General features: G+C 42.0%; 1 protein-coding gene across 1 annotated transcript in view; it reads left to right on the top strand.

The window, feature by feature from the left end:
- Nucleotides 1–26,154, top strand: part of jph3b (junctophilin 3b) — a 56,315-nt gene that overhangs the window by 11,577 nt on the left and 18,584 nt on the right. Inside the window, exons 2-3 of the mRNA XM_084365443.1 lie at nt 6,789–7,275; nt 11,075–11,440. Of these exons, the coding sequence (XP_084221569.1) occupies nt 6,789–7,275; nt 11,075–11,440 (853 nt within the window). The remainder of the gene's footprint in view (nt 1–6,788; nt 7,276–11,074; nt 11,441–26,154) is intronic.

Genomic DNA, 26,154 nt, shown 5'->3' with positions numbered 1-26,154 from the left:
GGGATGGCATGGTGCTGCAACTTCTCTAAAAGTCTTAATGATTGGGGACTGTGAACATTAATAGCAGAGGAGGGTCAGAAAATGGGGAGGGTTGTGGATTTTTATAAACTTTTTTGCTGAAGGTAGTCTCACTTTTTTGGGAGAGTAGGTGAGGGTCTCTTAATTAGTTTTTCACCCCAGTCTTACATTTTCTTTAACTTTTGCCTTTCAGATGAATTATAAATGATTTTCTCATCCACATGTTGGTTATCGGGTACAGTACATCATCTAGTACATCAAGATTCTTCATGCTTCGCCTCTTTGGCTGTGTTCTCTCTGCATGGTACAGCTCACCTCGACTTGCTTTTGGTACCAGGTACCTCTCTATTTTCCACTGCAGATGTTACCCCCTCAATGAACGGGGATGTCTTTGCTGATTGTCATAGCAATGGCAAAAAAATACTGTGGCCTAATCTTCAATGCCACCAAAAACACGCAGCATCAGTGGAGGATATCGTTTCCTTCTGAGATCTTTTCATCAGCAACCGATCAGAGGAACATCTGCAGTCCGTCTGTTGACCCATTACCCCTTTTCAAACAAGGCCTTCAGGTGCTAGTTCGGAGAAAAATGCCTTCTCTAAAACCAGTTATTTGTGTTTCAGCAGCCAAAGAACTGGCTCTTAGCCAGGAATACTGGTTCCAGAGTGGCACCAACACTTTTCTGGTTTAGAACAAAGAACCACTCACGTCAGGGGCTGGGGGGCGGGGTTATCGTGACCGAGGACCAACTAAAACCACTTATGACCTCCATTTTAAAAAAAACAGAGCTCGTGTAGCATGTTCTGACTTATCCATGGGAGAATAAATTAAAGATTTTAACTATTTTCACTAATCAAAGCAACAGTGGTCTGAGGACCAGTCATGTTTGGATGTCAGTGTAGGCACACAAAGCCAGGAGCAACACCTGTAAAGTCATTGTATTCTGCCATAGTTGTGAACATATTAATGTAGGTTTGCAGGTTGAATGAACTCTGCACCAGCACTAGCACCAGTCCAGAACCAGCATTTGGTTAGCTTTGGTGGAAAGGGGGAGCATGGTGTACTTTTGTGGGTGGGCATTTTTCCAAATCTGGGCTGAGTGAATAAAAACATTGCGGTTGTCAGTGTGCAAGATGTCCATTTTGCCCCAGTGATGATTCTCTTTGACCGTAAGTGGATTGCTGTGTTTTCAGTCCACTGTTTAGTATCAGTTCACCTGGCTTGGAACCACAACTGAAGTGACACCAAAACAAGTACCAGGTGCTATCCGGATCTTAGAATGGTTCCAAGCCAGCTGAGTGAAGTCGAGCCATATCAGTTAAAATGCAGTATTTTAGTTATCAATGGTGAATTGTTGTTCTGGTGTTGTTTAATTATTTTGAGTTATTGGGGGAATGATAGCTGTAGATTTTTTCCTTACTCAGGGTGGGTGAAAATTTAACAATTGAACTTCTGTTAAAAAGTGAAACATGACGTTCAGCCCCCTCACACAGCAATCATTTTCATACAGTCCTTTATTGTTATCATTATTCATAATCTGATTATTGTTGTTGCAATTACACATTTCTTAGCAGCTGTAACTGAAGAATTATAATCGCCACAGCTGAAACCTCTGCTGGCACAAACGGTCTGAGCAGACTGTGTGAGAAACTTGACCTTGTGTTGTCTAATCTCCCTCTCCCTCCCCATTCCTCTCACATACACGAACACAGACAGTGCTCCGACATGCAAGTGCTGACATGGTGAAACAAAACATTAATAATTCATAAAATAACCAATTTCAACTCCGGCACAGGCCTCTCTTTCTTACTGCTGCGCTCTACAATCCAATATTTTGAGGTTTAAAGAAGCCAGTGAGGCTACTGTGCAATAATATAGATGCATATGAACTACGGACTTTGACTCCTCTGGAGCGAGTGGCTGAATTTCAAACCGTTGTCATCAGAAAGTATGACTAGTGGTCTAGTTTTTCAAAGACAAAAAAGTACAGTTCAAACAAGAGATTGACAGATTTCGACAAGGGTCTCCTCCTGCCGTATCCTTAGAGTGAAATACAGACCCTGAGAGACAGATGGGTTTTAACCTAGAAATAGAGAACAGACGTGTGCATTTGTTAAAGAGACAATTATGAATTCAGCCTGGGGGTTGGCGCATGATCAAATCGCTGTGCCCCTGTGATGTTTCCGCAGCTTTGATCTCTGTGCGTTAACTCTTTCTTTGCGGCTGCCCCGGCCCTGGGTTACAGGCCCATATGATTTCAGAGCGCTTCCTGTTGGCCTGCAGGCAAAATCAGTGAAATCGTTTTGGCATGCGAGTTGTGAAGCGGATTCTCCTCACAACTGTAGGCCTGGGGTGGAGGCCTTTACATATCCAGAGGTCTATTTTTTTCAAAACAGCTGTGACAGGTTCATATTGAAAATGATGAGTGGTGGATAACCTAATCTGCTGTTGCTGCAGGTAAAGCATTCTGCCTTTTTCGTTCAAAAGACGCAGCTGCAGTGAAAAAACTGGACTGTGTGACTGGATGAGTTTCCATTTCAACTGTAAATGAGTGATTTTGGAGGAATATTCCCACCAACAGTCTGCTGTCAGACTGTATATTTCAGCACCATGGAGAGCGACAGGCTCATTGGAACAGCAGCCCAGTGCCCCACTGAATATTTGATTTACTCAGGCAACACTGATTGAGGGTTGTATATGCCTTCTAGAAATCACAAAAAAGCAAAAACCCACGCACTATTTTGTGTATTTCTACAGTTCTGCAAAAAACAAAACAAAACAAAAAACACTGTGAAGGATTTTGTGAAAGAGGTGGTGACTTGACATTTTGAGGCTACAGTTTGTGCTGCTGTTGAATTGTGTTGTGTTATACTGAAGGTTCGTCAACAATTTACATACGTCTCAATTTTACACATTAAAGTGTGTTTACAGGTTTTGAGGAGTATTGCTGTGAAAAAGTAGTATAAAGCCTTTTGTGGCTCCAGAGGAAGCTGCATGTAATCTGATAAGTTGCCTCCAGTGATGTCACTCAGTCAAATTGCATTGTGGGTAGGTTTTGAAAAGCAGTCAGCTGGTTGCATTGCATTCCTAAATCACTGTTGAACTCATTATGAACATTTTACAAACAAATGATCCAAGTTGATACAGCAGAACAAGAGACACCACATTTTTTATTCCACACAAAACCTGGGCCTATATTACCCACAATGCAACTTAGCCACTGAGTGACATCACTGGAGGCAGTTTATCAGATTACATGCAGCCTCCTCTGGAGCCACAGAAGGCTTTACACTACTTTTTCCACATATGTGATAGTATTTTTCAAAACCCTTTTGTGTTAGTTACCCTTTATTGGTGTGGACAAAACGTAAGAAGCACTGTGTGTGTTTTACGAACACTAAGGTAGCTATAACACTTTGTAGTTTGAAACTGCATAACATTTTGAATTTATTTCCTTGATTGCTACTCAATACATTTATTGGAATAAGAGAAATGTGAAGTGTTAAAAGGTAGCTTTGTTCGATTTCCATACTACAATACACACTAACTCTGTACAATATATACTCAATACTGACTGACAGTATGCTGTTTTTGCAATTGGTATATAAGAAATCTACATACATTCAGCTTTATAGGAACAGGAAAAAATTACATTTCAGTCCGGCAGTCGGTTAGCTTAGCATAGCCTCACATAAAGACTGGAAACAAGGGGATATAGTTAGCCTGGCTCTGCGCCTGTAAAGCTTATTAATTAAACTGCTGTATCATGTTTGTTTATCAGTATTTAATCCAAAGTGTATAAATGCAGTTTTATGTGGGTGATGTGCCTGACTATTTCTTTGCCAGGACGGCAAGGACTCTGGTTGCTTAGCAACCTCACGATGACGACAGTCTTGAGCAAATAGTGCCACAAAATCCCTGTTAAACGGATATGGGTTAAATAAGAAGGTATAACAAGTTAATTAATGAGCTTAAGAGCTGCTGGTCGGTGTGAATATGAAAAGATATCCGGGCTATCTATTTCCCCCTGTTTGCAATATGTATGCTAAGCTAAGCTAACCAGCTACTAGCACATTAGGGAGACAGACATGAGAATTGTATTGATCTTTTCATCTCACTCTCGGCAAAACGCTGAACCGTTCCTTATAAAAAACATTGCCAGTTGAATGAAACAAAGTGGTTACTATTAGTTTGCTGCAGGTTTTCTGGAGCTGTTTCATCACCACTCATAGTTCAGTTTTGGTTTAAGCAGTTTCATTTTCAGTTTAGCTGCCCCTCCGTTTCATTTCACTGGGTTTTTTGTACGCATAATGTTTTGTTTTCAATTTCTGTTCTGTTTTGTCACTTTTCCAGTGTGAACATAGTACATACTCAAAACCTACTTAGAAGTTGTATGCTGTACGAATTTGGGACACGTATTGTTTTGGTCGTACTGCTATCAGTAAGCGTCATTATAAACTTTAGCTTCAGTAATCTTTCTACCAGATGTGTGACCTGCAGCAGACAGAGCCTTTTTTTTCCTTGTCTGGTTCTACCTCTTTCTGCACTGTCAGCAGAAACACAGGGGACGCTGTCTGTCTCTGCATACTCAGGACTGTCTCTGTCTCACTCCCCTGCTCAAACATGCTGCTGGCCTTTTAATAAAATGGTAATCTTATCACGCTGTTGCACGGGTGTTTGTGTGTGTGTGTGTGTGTGTGTGTGTGTGTGCGCGTTCTTTGATCTGTCTGTCATATGGTCGTACAGCTGTGTACTGACACGATTACAAAGGCCCAGCCAGATGTGCTGTCCAGCTGTCTATGACACAGACTGTTTGTTTGTGTGTGTGTGTGTGTGTGTGTGTGTGTGTTGAGGGGTAAGAGACAGCATATCGTCCTAATGACGAGGGCAGGTTCAGAAAGAGGCTTTCAGCAGCACTGTGGATGTGCTTGTTGTGTCTGTGTGAGCGTGTTTGAGGGTGTCTTAGATCGTAAGCAGGGATACAATTGGCTTATAACATCGGCTTCATTGAGCACTTCCCACTTCACTGACACTTGAGCCCACAAGGGAAATGTTTGTGTGTGTTTGTGATGGAGATGGAGAACGTTGCAGTCCTTATATGGTCATGTAGTTTGGTTAGAGCCAGTGCGTTTGCTACAGAATGAATCAGAGTGCTGTTACATCAGAGGTACGGGCAGGCGGGATGGATCACTTGCACTCCTATTGGAACACACACTTCCGTTTTAGCAGGCTGGTTTGAGTGTGTGTGTGTGTGTATGTGTGTGTGTGAGAGAGAGAAATGACGGAAGCAAACACACACATACACACACACACACACAAACACACACAGATGCCCTACTTTTCAGCATCATGGGGATGTAAGGACTATTATGCAGCAGTATGTGCGGGTGCTAGTGCAGAGGCATGGTGTGAATGAATGGGAATTGATGGACAGACAAGAGGAGGCCACTCCCATCAGTACAGTACTACTCCTTAACATAAACCTAACTCAAATGATTTCATCCACTATAAACACAAAACAGCATAAAATGCTGAGGAAACATTATGATGCCGAATTAAAGAGGGAATAAATTCACACACTGTATGATTAATTCATGTCCAGGACTATATAATGTGGCAAAATAGAAAAAGAGCAAACAAGTGCAGGTCATATTGAGCCTTTCATGCAGCCATGGGCGGATTTAACTATTCAGGGGGCAACATTTTTGGTGGAGCCACCATCAACCCCCCCAAAACACACAGTTAGGGCTCAGTCACAAATACGCAAAATTAACAGTTGCAAATTTGTCTCCTGTTCACGTCCATCATGTGCAAGCGAACTGGCACATACCTGTAGAACATTTGGATCCAGTGGGGAAGTGAATTCATAACTTGGCTTAGCAAGGAGGCCAACATTGCTGAACTCACAGCCACAACCAATAGCAAAGACATTTGTGTGGTTGAATCCTCAAAAAAAAAAAAAAAATCGTCCAATCACTGCGTAGTAGGGCTTAGGCGGGATTTAAAATTGGATCGTCATCTTTACTAGCAATAGAGCTACCTTCCTAGCTAGCCCCGTTCACAGATTTATAACAGAACTAGATTACTGATCCTAAAATAGCACACATTCAGTCCAATGAGAACTGCTTGTCTGCTGCATAAGTCAGAGAGAATCTGGCATTCGGGGGTTACTCCCTTTTTTTACGTGGCCCATTAAATGTTTCTGCCACTGGTCCCGCCAGCAAGTTCCCACTCGGCCCATAGACTTTACATTGTGATGACATCACAGATTTTTAAATAGCTTCTTTTGACTCAAGGAAACTTTTACAAATACAAAACCTCAAAAATTTGTAGTAGATAGAGTCATAATCAACCCTGTTTGCAGTTTGAGGTGTCCTGTCTCCTTTACAATGGTGCTCAGTGGGGAAAGTACTCTCTGGGCCGCAGGAAATTGCAATTGCTGCAATTCCACAAGTGGCCACTTGGCAAAACTGGAAGCAAGGCAGAGTGGCACAGCCATTGCCGGTCTAAATTATACATCCATGGCCCCGTTTTGGACTGACACATCCACCACATAGGAGGCAGTCCCCGAAGGTCCCATAGGAAAGCACAGGGAAGCGGCTGTATGCTGCACTGTAACAAATTTCAGGTGGTAACCAAACAGTTAATCTGCGTCCTTGAGCTCTTTTGTCTTATGTAAAAAATAAATGATTATACATACAGCACATATATGTAAAGGAAAATATTTTCATAGAGTTTGTATTTGTATCTTTTCTCCTCTCTCCCTCCAGGAACTTTTCAGGGCCAGTGGGTTGGTGGGATGCGGCATGGCTATGGAGTTCGTCAGAGTGTCCCGTACGGCATGGCGGCCGTCATCCGTTCCCCACTCCGTACCTCCATAAACTCTCTCCGCTCCGGTTCGGAGCACAGCAATGGTACAGCTCTGCTGGACCGGACCGGGGCAGTGGTTCCTGGTCCACCTCCTGTTCCTGGTACACTAACCACCAGCGTGTCCATGTGCAGCACGGGCAGCAGTGGCAGCAGCCCCGCTGTGTCTCGTGGAGGCTTCGTGCTGACGGCACACAGCGAGGCTGAGCTGCTGAAGGGGAAGAGAAAAGGCGGGTTGTTCCGCAGATCCATCCTGTCCGGGCTCAAGCTGAGGAAGTCCGAGTCCAGGAGCTCTCTGGCCTCACAGAGGTCGAAACAGAGTTCATTCAGGAGCGAGGCTGGGATGAGTACTGTGTCCTCTGCTGCATCTGATATCAACTCTACTATCAGGTAATAACAGGAGAAGATGATGGAGGGGGTGGGTGGGCGAGCTCTACTCCGTCAGGTAGCTGTATGGTCTACTAGGAAGTGAAGTTGCCTTTAAATTGAAGAACTTGAATATAATCACAAAGATACAATGGAAAGAAAAAAAAGCCTTTTTTAAAGCTTATTTTATATAGACCATTTTCACATGGCGGCCATTTTCTTCTGATGTCACACTCAGGGTGGGAAGCTCAAATGTTGTACTGCTGTGTTTTACAGGGAAAGTCATATAATTGTTATTTTCCTGCTTCCTGATCGATTAACAACTGTAAGGACAATGGATAGATTGATCTGGAGGGACATTGTACCATATTTCAAGGTAAAACAACAGGTTTGATGACTGATTAGCTTCCATTAGACAACAGCTTACATTAGCATTCAGTCACATTCTTAAAACTTTTCTTGAAATATGGGCGGCTGTGCCTCCAGATTTTCACTATCTTTTTAGTTACAGATCAATTGGGAAGCTATAAAATGACAACAATTTGTCAGATTACCTATGTCTCTATGACTTCTAACCTGTAGCACAGCAGCATAACATAACATTGTCCCAGCATTCAAGTTTTCCACCCTGAGCACCCTGAGTTGGAGGAAAATGGCTGCCACGCGAATAAGGTCTATTGCAACCCAGTACCAATATCAGTTTGAGTACAAGACTTGCTTGTGAACAGCGGAGTCTTTCCAGGATGCCCTGTTCATACCCAATCATCATACCATCACCTGGTACCAATGAACCTGTTCACCTGTGGAAGGTTCCAAACAGGTGTTTTTGGATTCCACCACTTCCCCAGTCTTTTGCTGCTCCTGTCCCAGCTTGTTTGAAACGTATTGCAGGCATCAGCTCACAATAAGCAGATATTTACAAAAATCTTTGCAGCTGATGAGGTAAAGCTTTAAATATATTGTCTTTGTGCTGTTTTCAATTGAGTATATGTCAAAAATGATGATGGTGATGATGATATACAAAGTAAATATCAGAAAGCTTTTTCACATATCATTATGTCAAAATCACACCCTTAACTGTAGTGCTTACTGAGCATCATGTATTAGATTTTTTATCCAATTTTGGGAACAACAAGTCTCCAAGTCCTCACGTCTCTTGTCCGCAATCCCCCTTTTCACACAGAAGCATGTCAGAGCAGTTTCAAGGCCGTTTCCTGGCACCACTAAATCATTACATACACACTGTACTGGCTGACACTGAGAAGAGTTTGTCATATCAACTCCGTCACGAGCTAATAAAATGAACGAACGTGTGGCGCAAGGTGGAGTGAACGGACAAGGAGGCATGACGTACAGGGAGAGGGAACTGTCCTTCATCTGGAGGGCATTAAGACAACAAGAGGCACCTGTCCCACTTTAGTGTCTTTAAAATGGATTGGCATGCGGTACTAAGTGGCCTACAGGTCAGTTTACTGGTCAGCTGGCCTGGAGCCTGAAAAGTTTCCAGTTTAACATTGTGTTATCCAGTCATAAGCCTGTCATGTTTGTCTCTCTGCTCTGCTGTCATCTTTGAATATTCTCTACCAGTCATGTTGCACCAGCTCAGAGTCAGTCACAGAGTGCACATCATGCAGGGTGCTCTGAATTACACATGAATAGTAGAAGCATGTTTCATGTATTGAGTAAACAGCAGTGTCATTGTCTTGAATGCGCTGAATCAATCGTGTGCCACTGGAAACACTCCAGGCACACTGGATTGAGGTCGCTTATTTTTAAAGGCAATTACTTGACGACAAGAGTCAGCATCTCCTAACCTGTTTGTTGGCAAACAAACTGGTTAGGAGATGACAGCAGCTAATCAGGTCTGGTTAAGTGTTGGCACAGCTAGCAAGGATAGAAATTCCTCGTTTTTTCTTCCACAGTGAACATTTATAAAAATGTGTGAATGCCGGATAAAATGCAACGTTTCTAATTAATTTGTATGTTATGTAGTACAAAGCATCAGTGATTTGATGGAGTTGTGCTAATTTTTATCATTTGATGGTGCATATTCTGAACATACTATAGCAAAAGCTCTTAAGATGGGCCAGTGAAAACATACTAAAGGGAAGTACAGATCATTAATTGATGGTCTGAGGAGACAAGATGAAAACAAGTTGATGTGAATCCTAGTTGAACAAGACACTTATTATTCCCCACCAACTTCAGACGAGCTCTACACTGGCTGACCATGAGGGAGTGTTACACCAAGGACTGGTATCGTATAAATAGACAGGGACAAGAGAATAGGGAAAATATCTGTGAAGCGTTGCCAGTGTTTTGTCTGTTCTCAAGTTTTTTGACATTTACATTCCCTATAAGGCATCCTGAAAAAAGTAGCCTTCCCAACTTGGGATTTTTGGATTTGATCATGACTCTGGTTAAAATATTTCTGAATGCTTTGCAATATAAAATTATCAAAGGAATAGTTGAACATTTTTGGAAATGGCCTCACTGGCCTACTTTCCGTGTGAAGACTGATATCAATCTCACGCCTGTGTGATAAGTATGTAGACTTGTGTTAGCATAGCACCTAGCATAGCGTAAAGGCTTGAAACATGAAGAAACATCAAGCCTTTTGGGAGTCTTAGTCTGCATCCAAATGTCTGGACTTCACCCGTCTTGCAGACTTGAGTCCTGAAGGCTCCCAAACCCACAGTTCTTCAAGTCCACAAGGGCCTCAAGTGGACTTCCTGCAGACTTCCAGAGTCCACTTTCACCGATTTAATTACCAACAATTCATTGCGATAGGGATGTGTATGAATATATGAAACAATTACTTTACTTGAATGTTACTTGAGTCATGTAGGTCAGAAATGATTTAACCACATCATAAAATAAATATGTAGAAGTACAGGTTATAGAGGTCTCAAATGGATTTTATTACTGTAGTCTTTAGGCCTTTCAGTGGCTTACATTAGCCTTGCAGTCTCACGCACTCGCAGACTTCCCGTGATGACAGTGAACACATCACAGTACATCTGATAAGAGACCACGAGGGCTCAATCCACAAGTCCAGAGGGTGGACGTTTGGATTCAGCCTTGTTGTCAGACTGAAGTTGCCAGGTTTGGTACCATCCTGCTTGTAAAGAAAAACTTGTGCTTATTGACCATACCTGGCAACCAGTGCTGTAAAGAAATAGCTTCAACATGTACTGTAACTTCCCTGAAATTCCAAATCGTCATTTTTGCATATCTGTTTGTGTGCAAATTAAACAAATTTAATACAAAACATATTACATTGCTGAACTTAAGAGCATTGGACCTTCCCCCTGCCTCCAGTCTCAATGCTGTGCTAAGATGACCACTTCCTGATTTAAAAGTTTCTTCTGTAGTAATCAAGGCTCGACCACTTATGTTCTGAGAAGCCCTTGTCTTTTGACCACACCAGGTGGTGGTCTTGACATAAATAGGTACTTCCTGAAGCTGCAATTATACTCTGCACCTCCGAGTGCGCAAGGGTCCTGGTAACATACATTCTGACATCAGAGGGTGTATGCGTACACTATTTGCGTAAGTCTGCGTACTTCTGATTCAGAAGAAGATTCGGAGTTCTGTTTATGCTACTGGAGTTCGCTTTGAGGACATATTTCACACATGCACATGACGTATTTTGTAGCTTGTTGTAGCTCACAAATAAACATCACCTTGACCCTAGTATACCTTCGTGCAATTGTGGAAAGTATATTTTCAGTTCATACTGTACATAACTACGCTATAGTTTGGGAGTATGATCCAGTTTCGAGTACGCCAGCTAAACCAAAGTAACCTCTCACCTTTCCAGTCTCGGAGATGCAGACGCAGAGCTGGCTGTCGCTGACGACGATGTGGACGCCACGGCAACAGAGACCTACTGCGGAGAGTGGAAGAACGACAAGCGGACAGGGTACGGCGTGAGCCGGCGGTCTGACGGGCTGCAGTACGAGGGGGAGTGGCTTAGCAACAAACGTCATGGCTATGGCTGCACCACGTTTCCCGATGGCACAAAAGAGGAAGGGAAGTACAAACAGAACATCCTGGTGAGCGGCAAAAGGAAGAACCTGATCCCCCTTCGGGCCAGTAAGATCAGAGAGAAGGTGGACCGAGCCGTGGAGGGAGCGCAGAAGGCTGCCGACATCGCCAGGCAGAAGGCGGAGATCGCTCTGTCCAGGTAAGGACTTTACGGTAGTTTGTGATGGAGGTAAAAAGCCACCCAGTTTAGAGTCTTAGCTTCTTCCTACGAGGGATGTGGCCCTACATGAGTTAGAATGTCTGAAGTGGGTGGGGCTCGGTTGGAATAGGTGATCTGCACATCAATCAGGATTTAGAAATATTGGATCAGGTTGTGATAACGGGGATCCTTTGCTTTTGTTGCCAGCAGCATCAATCAAATCTGATCAATTCACACCCACAAAGTCCTGATGAAGCAGATACATTTTTTGGACAAATATTAATGAAGGATGTTTTTTTGTCCTGAACTTAAACTTTGTGTGCTCCTGTTTAGTTATAAATATTTAATGTCATAATGATAATTAGGATCTGGAACATTTTCAGAGGCTACACAAGAGTACACAACATAATGAGACTACATTAAATCATTGTGAGGCTTAAAATATTCTCAGTGAAGTTCCTTTAGTTTCAGGTTACAGTATTTATCTGCCTGGAAAGAAAACACCTCCATTGTAAAAGTCCACAGTTTTACAAATGAGGGCTATGGACTGCTTTATAAGCCTGATTATGAGACTGAATTGCCATTTTGTTTCACATCATTTATTCAGTCACATTGTGTTCAGGTTACCTGATTTTGTTCAGGGGAATAGAATATTTTTATTTCTAATATTTTTTGCGCTGCCCCCTAGATTCATTTTCAGTTGACATGGAAGCTGTGGTAGCAGACACTTGATTTTAGAGTTGTAATTGACAGAGTTCAGAGTTTTTAACTCCAATTTTTTTTTGTCTAAATAGCATTTAAGATTGTGAAATAAATCATAATTTATGGAATAAAGTCCCATTAGGTTCTCTGGGAGACTGATGTGTCCAAACACCATTAACAACGTTGACTTGTTTTAACTCACGTCTTTTTAAATATTCCAAAACATTTGCAAAGTCAGATCATTTTTATTTGCTCTACCTTAGCAACTTATGCAACAATCTGCACCATGAAACACTTCGCTGCAAAGATAAAGTATTCATGATTAATCAAACTGCTTTTTTGTCAAGTTTTAAGATGACTTTTACAGCTTCCTTGTTGCAGTTGTGACAAAAAAAAGTGTGCGCACATTGTTGCACTTTTCGCCAAAAGCTACTAATAGCTTGACATAGCTTCACAGACTCTGGGTCATATGATAATCCCCTCATCTCTTTCCTCTCATTTCCACGAGATGTGTTCAGGTACAAGCCAATCTTAAACATAAAATCTTCCCACTAAACAGACTATACTGACTACCAGTGTCACTGACCGAATCAGTAGGTTTTAGCTGTGGAGCTGTTGCCTCTTCGTTAAAAAGCTTTGTTAAGATAGTCGAAATGTAGTAATTCTGTTGCAGATAGATGAACACTGAACTGTTTACCTGATGAACAGTATCTGTAAAAGCTAGCAACACATGGTCTAAACCACAAACACACTGAATGTACAACTGAGGTGAAAAATCAGCGCTGATTGCTGCTGCGGTTTAAACAGTGTTGCCTTCTCTTACTGATGTGTTTACTGAGGTCATTGACTTCAAACCTACGAACTTAATTAAACATTTATTATTTTTCAAATCAACAAAGCGATTTATAATTTCCACCTCTAATTTCCACTCATCATATTCCATTCCTCCACCTCTCTGTTCATCTCTCATCACTCTGTCCTCATATTGTACCAGTGTCCACCCCCTACTGATGGCTCCATGTGTCTGGACCATGGGGGGAGTTGGCTCTATCTGTTAACACTTGTGGCTCCACATCATAATTGAAATCAATGACAGACTTAGAATTGGATTAAGGTTAAGGTGAAAGTAGGGTTAAGGAGGTTATTGTACAAGTGAAACAGCAAGCGAAGCGAGACCGTCGGGAGCTGCTAAGACTCTGATGGAGCTGCTCTGCTGAATGGAAATGAGAAGCTGCTCTCATTATAACTCGGCTCATTGAACTAAAACAATGAGCACAGTTGGGGTGATGATGTTAATGGGCGTGCCCTGACCTTCTTTAGAAACTTTTGGACAGGAATATAAAGCGACATTTTTTGTTTATCAGCTCAGGACTCAGATCAGAAATTAATTAGCTGTCCTGGGACCTGCAGTCATGGATACACATTGATACTCTGGTCATGTGGGGACCCGTCAGAAGTAGGCCTGTGACCCATTTTGGTCCCAGACCTTGTTGTTTCAAGGAACCAGGTTATAGGGCCATGAACACAGTAGTTCTGTGGCAGCACTTGCTGTCAAAGGTTCTTTTTTTAAACCACATATGATGATGGAGTTTGTTCAGCAGTGTTTGAATAAGGAAATGTAATAATTGTCAAGGTGAACAATTTGGATAATGTTCCAAGCGATCAGTCCAGGGGAGCAAGCAATTTGGCTGCGAGCTTCAAAGGAATCACATCCCACAGTTAGATTTATATTCACTACAAGACGCCAATCCTAAGAAAGTAAAACAGATGGTCACCAGTAAAATGTGTAGGTCCCCAGTGGCTATTTTTACTGGCTGTTTTTAGATCAGTATTTCCCTGATATTGACCCAACAGCCTAAGGTATTTAAAATCTGAGAAAAGTGACCTTATATTAGGTCCACTGTGTAGAATTTTGGAGGATCTATTGGCAGAAATGGAGTGTGATATCCATTATCGTATTTCAATCAGTGTAAAATCACCTAAAACTAACAATTGTTGTTTTTTTCGTTATCTTAGAATGAGCCTTTTATAGCTACAGAGGGAGCAGGTCCTATTCCACAGAGTCCGCCATGTTGCACCGCCATGGTTCTACAGTAGCCCAGAATGGACAAACCAAAGACCGGGTCCAGAGAGGGCTTTTTTCTCATTTTTGCAGCCACAGTAGGGGAGGATGAGTCGAGGGATATTCAGTCGTATGCAATCTGCAAGCTCAGCAGTAGATGCCGCTAAATCCTACTCACTTAGGCTATGGCCTAAAGGTTAGAGTACAACACTTTTGAATGGACAATAGAGGGTCAATGGTTTAATACTTTGACAGGATAAATCTGGGTGGGTAATGTGAAAGAGCAGAGCTGAATCAGTGCTTGGTATCAGAAAAACAAGAGGTTCAGTACACATAGCTAGTACCAATTCAACAATAGGACTTGTACATGCCTAAAAAGATGTATTTTAAGAAATACATATATTATATATTTGACAAATTGGGGAATGCTGAGAGTTAGATAAGAAAATTGATACCATTTTCATGTTTGCAGCCGCCGCTAAACATGAAGCTAGAGCCAGGAGGTCACCATTGTAGTCTAGTCAAGGACTTGAAGCAGGGGGAAACAGCTAGCTCGGCTCGGACACCCCTACGCTTACTAATTAGCAGGTTGTGCTCTGTTCGTGTAATTCATACACACACAAATGTAAAAACTAAACTTTCATGCTAGCTGTGTCACCCAGCGGGGGGGCAACCGCCATTCCGACATAACACCATTCCGACATAACGCCATTCCGACATTAGGTCCTAATTGTCGGAATGGCAACACTTAAGCCTTTAATGAAACATCCCATCATTCCGACATTTTTTGCCTCCTAAGGTCGGAATGGTGATATTTATTTCTTTTTTAAATGTATTGCCATTCCGACACATCTTTTAAAAGGGTTAGGGTTAGGGTTATGGGTTGCTGATTATGGTGAAACTTTGTCGGAATGCCGGGACGTTTGCACGTTGGAATAGTGGTATGTCGGAATGGTGACATGTCGGACTTTTGGGATGTTGGAATTTTGGTATGTCGGAATGCGAATATGTAACCCACCCAGCTCTAGCTAATCTAAGCTAACCATCTCTGCTCTTACTTCATATTTAGCAGACACATATGAGAGTGGTGTAACTACTCTCATCTAACTCTCAGCAAGACAGTTTGCAGCTGTAAGATGAATTTAACACATTTTGGAAATTCATCATCATGGAGTTGAGTTTAAAGGTGCAATATGTAAGAATTGGCCTCCTGTCAAATTCATATGCAGAACAAACAGTGGGCAACATATCACCAGTGTAACTGCTAACTGTTGCTAACTGTAGCTGCTGTTAGCTATCTAGTGCAGTTAGCCAGGGGACCAGGAGAGTGTTATTGTAGACATTGCTGAAGGTGAGGTTCGCCCAGGGCGTCATGCAAGCTAGGACCACTACTGCCTGATCTGATCTCACCCTACTGAGCCTAATGGCTTGTATGTGAACACAGCAATGGAAAGAAGCCTTTTCTGTAACTTCACTTTTATCCAGGAAGACACAGATATTCAGTCCTGCAAAGGAAAGATGTGAGCAACAGTTGAGATAAATGTCAGCCTCACACAGTGTGACCTTGAGTTTGTGAATGAACCAGTTGCATGAAAAGAGGTTAGGTTTACTATCTGATTAGCAGCTGACCTTGGAACAGATCAATATAATGTGTTGCACACTGACATAATGGTCAATAACTGACACACAGTCCATGTACTGTATATATCCTTGTGTTTGCATGTGGTAGAGAGTAGAGTAGATCACATGGTTTCTACAACTGGCTTAAAAGGACAAGCTCGTTAAGAAGAGGATAGAGAAAGAGCGTGACGAAGAAGTTGTGTGAGAGAAGACAGAGATGAGGAGAGTGTAAAAGTTGGAGTTAGAGAGAAAAAGACTAAGAAAGTGAAACTGAAAAAGTTAGAGAGAGTGAGAGAGATTTCCGCATTATGCCAACAATGTTGGCAGGCAGCCTGAGGGAGAGCAGAGGCTGAACCAGAGGCTCTCTCTCTCTCTCTCTCTCTCTCACACACACAAACACACACACGTACCGGCTCTTCCTTATATGCTTATAAGCTTACTTGCGTACTGATGTGTGTGAATGCAGCTGCTGAGCATGCCTGTATTTGTTGAGCGTACATGCAAGAGGATACACGAGCTGAATGATTAAAGATCCAATCCTATTAGTCCTGATAACAGGGCGGTCTGACCACAGCTCGCTCCAGCTGCTCACCTCACTCATCTCACACTGTTGATGCCTTACACAGAAAAACAAAGAAAGACAAATAGAAATGGAGGCAAATTAGAGATAGAGAACACATCGGTCACACATATATCATCATTAGGTCTTCTGTAATTCTCGTTTTTTTAAGGTTGCACATGTAGCAATTTGTACAGCTATTGCAACAGCCTATCAGACCTGCAGTGAAGGTTGTCACATAATGTTCAGACCTCAAGCTTAGCCAGACATACACTGATGGATGGACCAAAACATTGTCACATGTGTAGCCTGATCCTAATACAAGTAGTCTGTACCCACTACTCAGACAGTATGAATGACTAGGAATGGCAAGTGTTCAGTTTTGTTAGGTTGTATCTAAAGTACAACACTTTGTAGAAGCACAAAGTTGAACTTTTATTCCACTGTAAGAAATGTATAATGTAAGTGCAGCAATGCAGACAGCAGGCATGTATATAGATATAAACACTACATAACCTTTCAACAAAAGTGACTGAAATCCAATCTGCCTTTGAAAAATCAGGGCAAAGTATTGTCCAGAGGCAGCTATGCTCATCACAGACCAGCTGGGACAGCCTGTCAGCAATTTTTTAAATATTGTAATATTCCCCAGAGGCTTCAACAGAGGCTAAGAGCGGCTATGCAAAGTCAAGTACCCTGTTTAAAAGGGTGTCAAAATTCTCTGTCCCTGGTTCACATCCTCTAATATGTATAGCATAGTCCAGTGTGGATTATATTTTTAATGTCTTGTTGTGTATTAGAGAAGAGCCCGACTGATATATGTTGTACGATATGCGGCAATATGAAAAAGGTTTTTTTTTTTTTTACAAAACATAATGCAGAAACAGCTGTTTGAGGTAATGAATAATTACTATTTTTCCAGTGAAGTTAACTGTTTCAATGCACTGTTGTCATTTGTTAAACTCTAACATGTCCTTCCTCCATTACATATCTTTATCACAAGGCACAACTCCTAATATCATCATGGTCATTGGACCCAAAAATCGATTTTTGGTCAGCTCTGTTATAGTATATATAAGAGTATAAAGACGTATCCTCACTATACTACTAAAGTAAGTGGGCAGAGATTAAAATGTATTATGCAAAGTGGGTCAACTGGTCACAAATACAATAATGGACCAAAAATATAAAAAAATGTTCGAACTAGAAAAGCATTAATTTGTGGTTTAGTAATATCAGACCAGATTTCTATGTAATACACCACTTTGACACTGTTCGCCATTGTGCACATACTGATGTTGAGGTCATTAATATCTAAGTTTGGATAAAATTCAGTGGAAACTCTATTCCCTGGAATAAAAATGGTTTGCATTGTATAATGATAAGAGATTTGGTTTTGAGTAAGTAATAGTTATTTATCTGCTTGAGCTTTTTATGTTCACTGGCCTTGATAAAATAGATCAAAGGAAAAATAAATGTGAATTCTGCCTCAGCTGACAGAACTGAAACACACTATAAATGATCCATTCCCCATTAAAAGATGTGCCTTTTTGTTGTGCATTTGTTTTCAGCGTGAGCTCGTGGTTTTCACTCGAGTGACTGACTGCTACAGTAACAAAGACTGAGCTTGCACAGATAAAACAAGGCAGGCAGCCACCAGAGGGCACATATAAGAGTTTTGTTTAAGGACATTATTTTAAAATTTAAGTTTCATATCAGTGTTGAGTACAGGAATTGGCCCTTTACATGTTTAAGGTAAGCTAAAACAAACTCTTGAAGCAGGTGGAAACATGCTAGCAAGCTACATCAAGGGTCCTTCCAACAACAAAGCAGTCCTATTTGAATTATTATAGCTTGAGTAGCTAACATTAAACATGTAGATGTAGAGAGGTTAGCTAGTGGTTCTATTTACTGACAAGTAACAGCGTATTACTGTTGACAAAACTAAATCTCTAAAATTGCTGTTCTAACAGTTACATTTTCGGCTTTTCCCACCGTCCTAACCCCAAACAGACTAACTAGCTGCCTGAACTGGTAGCTTGTCTGCTGGCTAGAATCAAGTGTCAGACAGCTAACATGAATGGCTGTCAGGCCACCGCTAGTCTGCTTGGCTGTCATTTGTGCTAGTTGGCTAGCTACATGATAAAACACGTCAGTTAAGCAACTTTGGACTTGTTGGAGGGCATAATTTTCTTCTAGCTATTTCCCAATGCTTTCTGTCTATGTGCTAAGCTAGGCAACACATTTCAGACCTCTACTTGGATACAGAGAGATGAAACTGATATGAATAATTTCTGTTATGATCGAAAACTTCTTTATATAATCGTGAGCATGTGTTTCACAGCAGTTGTATTTACAGCCACATTTCCCATAAACTCTCTAAAGGTGGTCTGGTTTGTTCAAGGTTATTATACTAATGCCTTCAAATGAGGAATTAAGACTCTTCAAACTGTATTATTCATTCTGTTCACCTGGTTGTCTGCAGTTTGCTTCATTGCCCCTCTGTTGGTTTACCTCTGCTTCCTCTCTGGGCCGTCTATGATCCAGCGGCTGTCCTCTCTGTTTCATTTTCTAACAATCATTGTAATGAGTAGGTAGAAATGTTCTGTGGGTCTGAACAATGTTTGACTGAACACTGAGCTGTAATGTGGACCCACAGGTGGCTCTGTCAGAAATAAAGACGCACAGTCAGGTCGTGCATACTGCAGCTGATGCATGCTGAGGAGGACTGTGCTCGGATGTTTGGAGGGCAGGAGCTCATGCACAAGGGGGGACTTAAATTATTTTTGGGGAGGGACAGAGTGTCCTTGTTTAAAGTAGGGTGCCTCTTTATGCACGCTTAAAGCAGATAAAACCAGATCTCAATACAAAAAGTACTTGAATAAGCCGGTTTCATGAGGAGCAGAGCATCGTCTCTGTGAGGCAAGGCTGAAATACAACCAATTTATACTAGATTTGAAAACCACAACATGCTCAAAGATGAGCTCTTTGAAACAGAAGTAAAGTGCCTCTGACACTGCTAAATCTTGTCAGCAGTAAGTAACGTGCATATTTAAAGGGATTGTTTTGTTTTTAGAAGTGTTGAGGTAGTTACACTAGTTAAAGTAGTTACAGTAGATTGTGGTCAGCACATCCCCGGTTTAGAGAATCAGCAGGAGTACCAGTGTAGGAAGCTAAACAATGTACAGCCATGAACAGGAAATGAAGCAGTTATATTGCTCCCTTCAAGGCCACCAGACTTCTTTCACAAAAACAGCAATTTACCAATTACAGAACATGGGGAGTTGCTGGTCTACCGCTGCCTCAAGCCGTTAGTTTGTGTTGTTGTGCCACTTTGGTGACTCTGAACTAAGCCCATTAAACACTGAAGTCACACAATTTCACGCACAAACTAATCGTTAGACCAGGAAGTCCCGTGTTCTGTGAGGTAAAATGACTGTTAATGTCATGGGAGTCTGGTGGCTTTGAAGAAAGCATTATTGGATGCTTCAGTTTTCCATCGCAGTGGTTGTCTGGCTAGGTAAAGTAGTGAATATATTCTAAATATAGCGTACACCTCAACTGATACTGATTACTTTTAGGTGGGTCTTTTTTTTAGGTGGCTAAAATACATTTAGTGTCTCCAGCAGGACATTGCTTAGCTTCCCACACTGCAACTCCTGCTTCTTCTCCAAGCTGGGGGCGAGCCACATACCATCTACTGTTGGTACAACACTGACGATGGATAACCACCTCATATAACCCTACTTAAAAAAACAGAAACAATTTCTTTAGCTGATTTGAAGAGTATAGTTTTCTCGGATAGCGGCAGAAATTAAACATAACACTCAACAATCCTAACGGTACATACAGTAAGTTGTAGCCTGGTCTTTAAACCAGCTCTCTGCAGCTCTGTGGTACACCCATGCACACACACAGAAATGTCTAACCCAGATTCAGACAGCAGCATAGCCCAGGACAGGACAGCCTCTCTCTTTCTTTCTCCGTGTCCCAGAACAGCAGGGTATTTCCTTGTGGAACACCAGGAGAAACCCTGAGAGGTGAAACACAGTCACAGGATAGCTGCTGCAGAGAGTCTTGGAGCTAAATACAAGAACAACAGCAATCTGGTTCAAGGATGAAGAGGCTCGTCGTCCAACTTTCCTGGAGTGTGTGTATTTCTAAAAATGTTAATCAGCTACTTTTGAATGTCCATGTGTACGATCCATGTTAGGAGGCAGAGAGGTCAAAGGTCAGCCTCAGCTCCAGAACAAAATCCTGGATCTGGTAGAAAATCTGTGTCAGCCGTCCACGTGCCTGATGTTACAGTAAATCCCAGATTTGTGTGTGTGTGTGTGTGTATGATACGATGTGCCCTGATGGCTGTTGTCACATGCGCTGATGTAACTGATGCGACATCAGGCTACCTGTGATTAGCTAGTACCAGACAAACACACCACTGACTCACTGCGCTTCGTGGACGGAGCCATTCACTGCAATCCTGTGACCTCGTTTCATCAGCGAGCCTAAAGCCCAACACACACTCTCAAACGCATGCACACACACAGACACTATTAGCAGTGATGCAAACCGGAAAGCTCTGTTAGAGATTCAGGTATGAATCATCCTCATCATCATCATCAGCTGGTTCGGAGTAATGACAGAGATGATGGAGGAGCTTAGCATGAGTCCTGGATTAGACTTTCTCTCCCCGTCTCTCTCCTCATCTAACCTCAGAGTGTGTGTTTGTCTTCCTCTGTGTATCTCTTCCATCTCCTGTTTGTTTTGGCTCTCCTCTCCTTCGCTGTCCTCCTTTATCTTGTGTCCTTTAGGCCTTGGTATCTCTGTTCGTTCGCTCCGTCCTCTTAAAGGTGCTACGTGTTGCACCTGAGACATTAACACCCCTTTGTCAAAGTGTATGTGATACTTTACACAAACGTTCATTGTCAAATCATAGCTTGGCATTTGCGTGGCAAGCCTGTCAATTTTTGGATATCTCTACATATTGAAGTGGTGTCCATTAATGCTGTAGTTAGACTGATACTTGATATTAAGAGTTTGGGTGGTTGTGCTTTTGTTAACTAGCTTTACAAAAAAGCAAAACACAAAAGCAAAATTATAAGGAACTGATTAAACGGTGTGTTTATCTACTTCAACGTAAAATGAGCAGTTAGCTGGAAACGTTAGCACACATGGCTTCTTACTACTGTACCTGCAGTAGTAACCTAGGAATACAAGCCAAGGGTCATGTTATTAGCTAACTAGCCTATATTATCTTGTGGGACCACAGGTTTCATAAGAAATACCCCCTTCTCAAGATGGAGACATCCATTTTGTGAGAACCGAGACATACGACATCAGGTTGAGGTTTTGAGTGGTAAATCTGCCATCAGGCTGTCGGGGCTTATCAAAGGGTCCTTTACCATGAACATACAAAACTAGCGTTATGCAACTAATTAATATTTCTATCATTGATTGATCCATCTATGATTTTTTTAGTCACTGGTAATCATTTTTCAACTTAGAATATAAAGAAAACGGGAAATTCAGTGAAAACGAAACAACAAAGCAGAAAAAAAACGTAGACACCATCATAGATGGGATCACACCCGCTTTGGGCACATCAACACGTTCACGCTGTGACCCATGACCAGTCAGCTGTGATTACTACATTATTACATGAGATCACACCCATCTTTGATCTCAACTACACACCTGTATAGTTTCCTGACTGCATCTGGCACGGTTGTGACGCTATCTGTCCACAATGAAATAAAATGTTCTACTTTTCTGATTTCCATTGAGCAACTTTTAAAAAAACAAACAAACAAAAAAAAACAACTAAACCTTTAGCTTTCAATTACTATTTTCTTGTAATGAATATCACAATATACAAGGTACAAGGTACATTTATTGTCATATTTTTAACAAGGGTTTAAAAAACTAAATAATGAATGAGTCTTTGAGTCCTGCTACATCCATTTTATACACTGGAGTGTTGAGGATGAGTTCAGGAGTCTCATGGCCTCGTAAATGTAGCTGCTCCCTTGTCTGATGGTACTCTGCAGATACTTCTGTATCTTTTGCCATACGGCAGCAGGGTGAACAGACTGTGGCTGGGTGGGTGTTGTCTTTTTGTACCCTTTGGGCTCTGTGCAGACATCCCACTTCACTGATGTCACTGATGCTCTGTAGATGGTACCAGTGATGTTCTGGGTGGTTTACACCACCCACTGTAGAGCCTTCCTGTCCTGGGCTGTACACGAACCGTACCAGTTTATGTTTCCAGTCAGGATGCTTTCCATTGCTCCTCTGACAAAGTTGACCAGAATCTTGCTCTAGACTTCCTAAGTTTCCTGGGAAGTAGAGCCTTTTTTGTGCTTTTTTTTAACCAGGGTGGTGACGTATGATGACCAAGATAGGTTCTCAGTGACGGTAATTCCAAGAAACTCTTCACCTACGTCACCTCAGTCCCACTGATGTAGACAGGGGTATGTGTCTTTGTCTCTGCTCCAATGTGGTCATATCATCACTATAAAATACCACAGAAAGTAAAAACAGGATAACTTTGAGTTATTACTAGGCCCCATATAACCAGAGTGGAGACAATGGGCTGCCCTGTCTGCTTTCAGTGGTATTTTCAGTGCAAGTGGCTCACAGTCAAGCCATATTTCTCATAAACCCTGTTCCTCCCTGTCAGAAAGAAGACATTGCAGGTTGAACCCCTCCCATTCTTCTGCTTTAATGTAGAGGTTGTCAATCTTTCAGGCGCCGCTTTAATTATGCTGTCTAACAATTAATCTGGTAATGATTCATTGATGGTGAGACCTAAGACCTTTTCAACACCATCTTCTTTCTTTCTTCCTTTCCCCTCTCTCCCTGTAACACCATCTCGATCTCTTCTTTGTCACACTTGTCTCTCCTCCCTCCCTCTCTTTCTTTTCTCTCTTCTTGCCCTCCATCTACAACTCTTTTTTTTCCTTTTGGACAGGAAGTTGTGTTGTATAATCAAGCAAGCCATTGAACAGGCAGCTTTTTTTCTCTGCAGGCAGTTGATTCATCCAGAAACAGGTTGTTCCTGGGGAAGGCAGGAGTGGGCCAGGAAGTTGTGGAGGGCAGGATGAGAGAGGCAGAGATTCTTTTGTGTTGTGGTCTGAGCACCAAGGTGAGAGCAGGATGTGCCAGATTAGCCTGAGTGAGTGTGTTTGCATGGGAAGCGGTTTCTTCATGACATTTAAGCCTTGTGAATATGGAAAAAAGCACATGAAAAAATCCTACATGTGATTATGTCATGTGAAACAGTAAGACAGTCTTCCTCTCTCCTTACACCTCACCTCCCCCACAGCCAACAAGCACGCACTCACACACACACACATGGCGGTGTTGAGTATACTGTGGGCCTGGCATAGCAGTGCTGGCAGAGAGTGCAGAGAGGGGCAAAGAGAAACAGAGAGGCGAAGAGCAAAAAATCAATAGCCATCGACATGCAACACTGCATCAAGACTGTTACTGCCCAGAGAGAGAAAAGAGAGGCATGGAGGGAGGGATGGAGAGGTTGTTTTACAGGAGTCGAGAGCCCTTCCAAAGACAGAGAAAGACAGGCGATTGGAAAAGGAGAGACGGAGGTGAGAGGAGGGTTATGATTGAGAGAATAGATCTGTTTGATGGGAGCAGAGAGATAGAAAGAGAAGGTGCTACAAGAGGCAGATGAAAAGGGGATTGTGATAAAGATGGAGGGAGCAATTAGGAATAGGCATAAAGGGACATGGGCAGGAATAAAAGAAAGAGCGAGGGAGATATGAAAAGGAGGCTGTAAAGGAGCAGTCAGAGAGATGAAGGAGATGTGAAAAGCCCGACGAGCAGACGAAGCGGAATGAATTATTTTATGATAATAAACACATTTTCAAGCAAAAGATTACAGCGGCTGTAAACAGATGAATACAGAAGGCCTCATCGTGGTGCAGCTCTGTAATTATGGTCCTCCCAAAGCTACTGTGTGAGGTATCATGTAATATGCTGATGGCTACATGCTGTTCAAGATCTTGTGTGTGTGTGTGTTTGTGTGTGTGTGTTTCTAGCTCAGGTGTCTTTTATAATAAGATTCGTCAGCCGTAACCAGACACAATAGAAAAGATAACTGAGATATGAAGGCGGCGCTGTATGCTGCATGTTCTGTTAATAATGATACCTGAGGATAAACGCTTCATAAGTTCCCATAGACAAAGGAACAGTAAACTGTCGTTGACGTTCGACATTTTCTCAAAAGTTATATACAGTTTTAGTTGTGTAGTGTGTGGTGTTTTCTTTACGTTATTTTAACGTGGTGGCCCAACATTTCTCGAAACTGTCCATACAGTGACACAATTGTACAACTGATACTGGACTTTTGGAGCTGATGCCTTTCCCAATAATAGGGAGTTAAAGATACTGATAGTGATATATCAGCCAATATTACACAGAATATATACATAAACACACATTTTTCCAATGATCACTAAAATGTGTTTATCAAACATTTTTGACAAAGATGTGTACTAAAAGCAGAAAAAGAAAACTTTTAAAATTCCCCCTTGTATTGTTTCCATGTTGAATTACTGCTGCCGCCGCTATCACACACACACTGAGAGAGTGTTAGAGTTTAACACCCTGTTCTCTTAATAGGCAGGTTTAGTTACTTACTGATTTAGAAGAAAGAATGCAAGTTTTGAACCATCTCAAGCAGGGGAACAGACTTTAACACAACACTGGCGCTCTCCATCGAGTGAAAGCCCGTCCCTTCACTCTTGTTTTACCTTCGGTTTCTATCACTTTCCCTCTTCACCTTCTTTGCCTCCTCCTTCAGCGGGGTTTCTTTTTCTTTACAGTGAGTTTCCACAGTTCTTCCAGTGGTTCCAATGTTACCTGGGGATGAACGCCTCTTCCTGTTTTGGTTTGCAACTGCATGAGCGTTTCCTTTGCGCCGTAATGCTGCCTTCATTTTTGCGGGAAACATCCGTCCCAGTGGCAGACAAAATAACATAGTGAAAGTGAGACCCGCTTGGGCCAGTTAGTATGGAGCGTGGTCTGGTAGCTAGAGAGGTGCAAGCTTGCACCTCCTGGGCACTGCAGAGAGCAAGGCACCGAAGCGCTAAATTCTCGCGACGCCTAATTACAGTGCTGCCCCCACGCTCTGACGCCTCTCCGTATATTAATGCATGTGTGCAGAATGTGAAACAAAATCACAAATCAGGCTACATCTACACTAAAAACAGTCTTGTTGCTCCAAGCTGTTTTTTGGTCAGCAGGGAGGTGTTTTCAGGTAGTTTTCATTAAGGTTTTCATCCATACTAAAACGCCCACATGTGGTTCTACACAGTCTTATGGCTCTGCTGAGTGTCAACATGTGTCAACATCTCTGTTCTGTCCCATCCTCCTCTCTCTGATCAATTATACTACTAACTTCTTCAGTTATACAACCAAATTCATAATTCACAGTAACTGTCCTCATCTGCATGTGGTTCTGTTCTGTCAGACAAATGGAGCATAAACTGGTGATTTAATTGCTGCTCTCTAAAAACTCTGTTTTCAGGTGAGATAAGTGTTTTTGTGGACAGAGGGGTCAACATTTAGCGCTTAGTCTACCTGCACTTTCATTGGTTGTGGGTTGGACATCAAAGGTTACCCACCTGTTTTTACATGGGCTTCAACAAGGTCAACGAGAACCCTTTAGAATAATTGTGAGAACAAATAGATTCCTTAATTTGCATACAGTTTCCTGAACTTTAATTTTTTTTCTCCCAATCAAAGAATTGA

This window comes from Pagrus pagrus (genome assembly GCF_965226575.1).
Source record: "Pagrus pagrus genome assembly, chromosome: 10".
NCBI classification, from domain to species: Eukaryota; Metazoa; Chordata; class Actinopteri; order Spariformes; family Sparidae; genus Pagrus; species Pagrus pagrus.
Note: the sequence above shows the minus strand (reverse complement) of the source record. Positions and strands in the feature narration are given on the sequence as shown.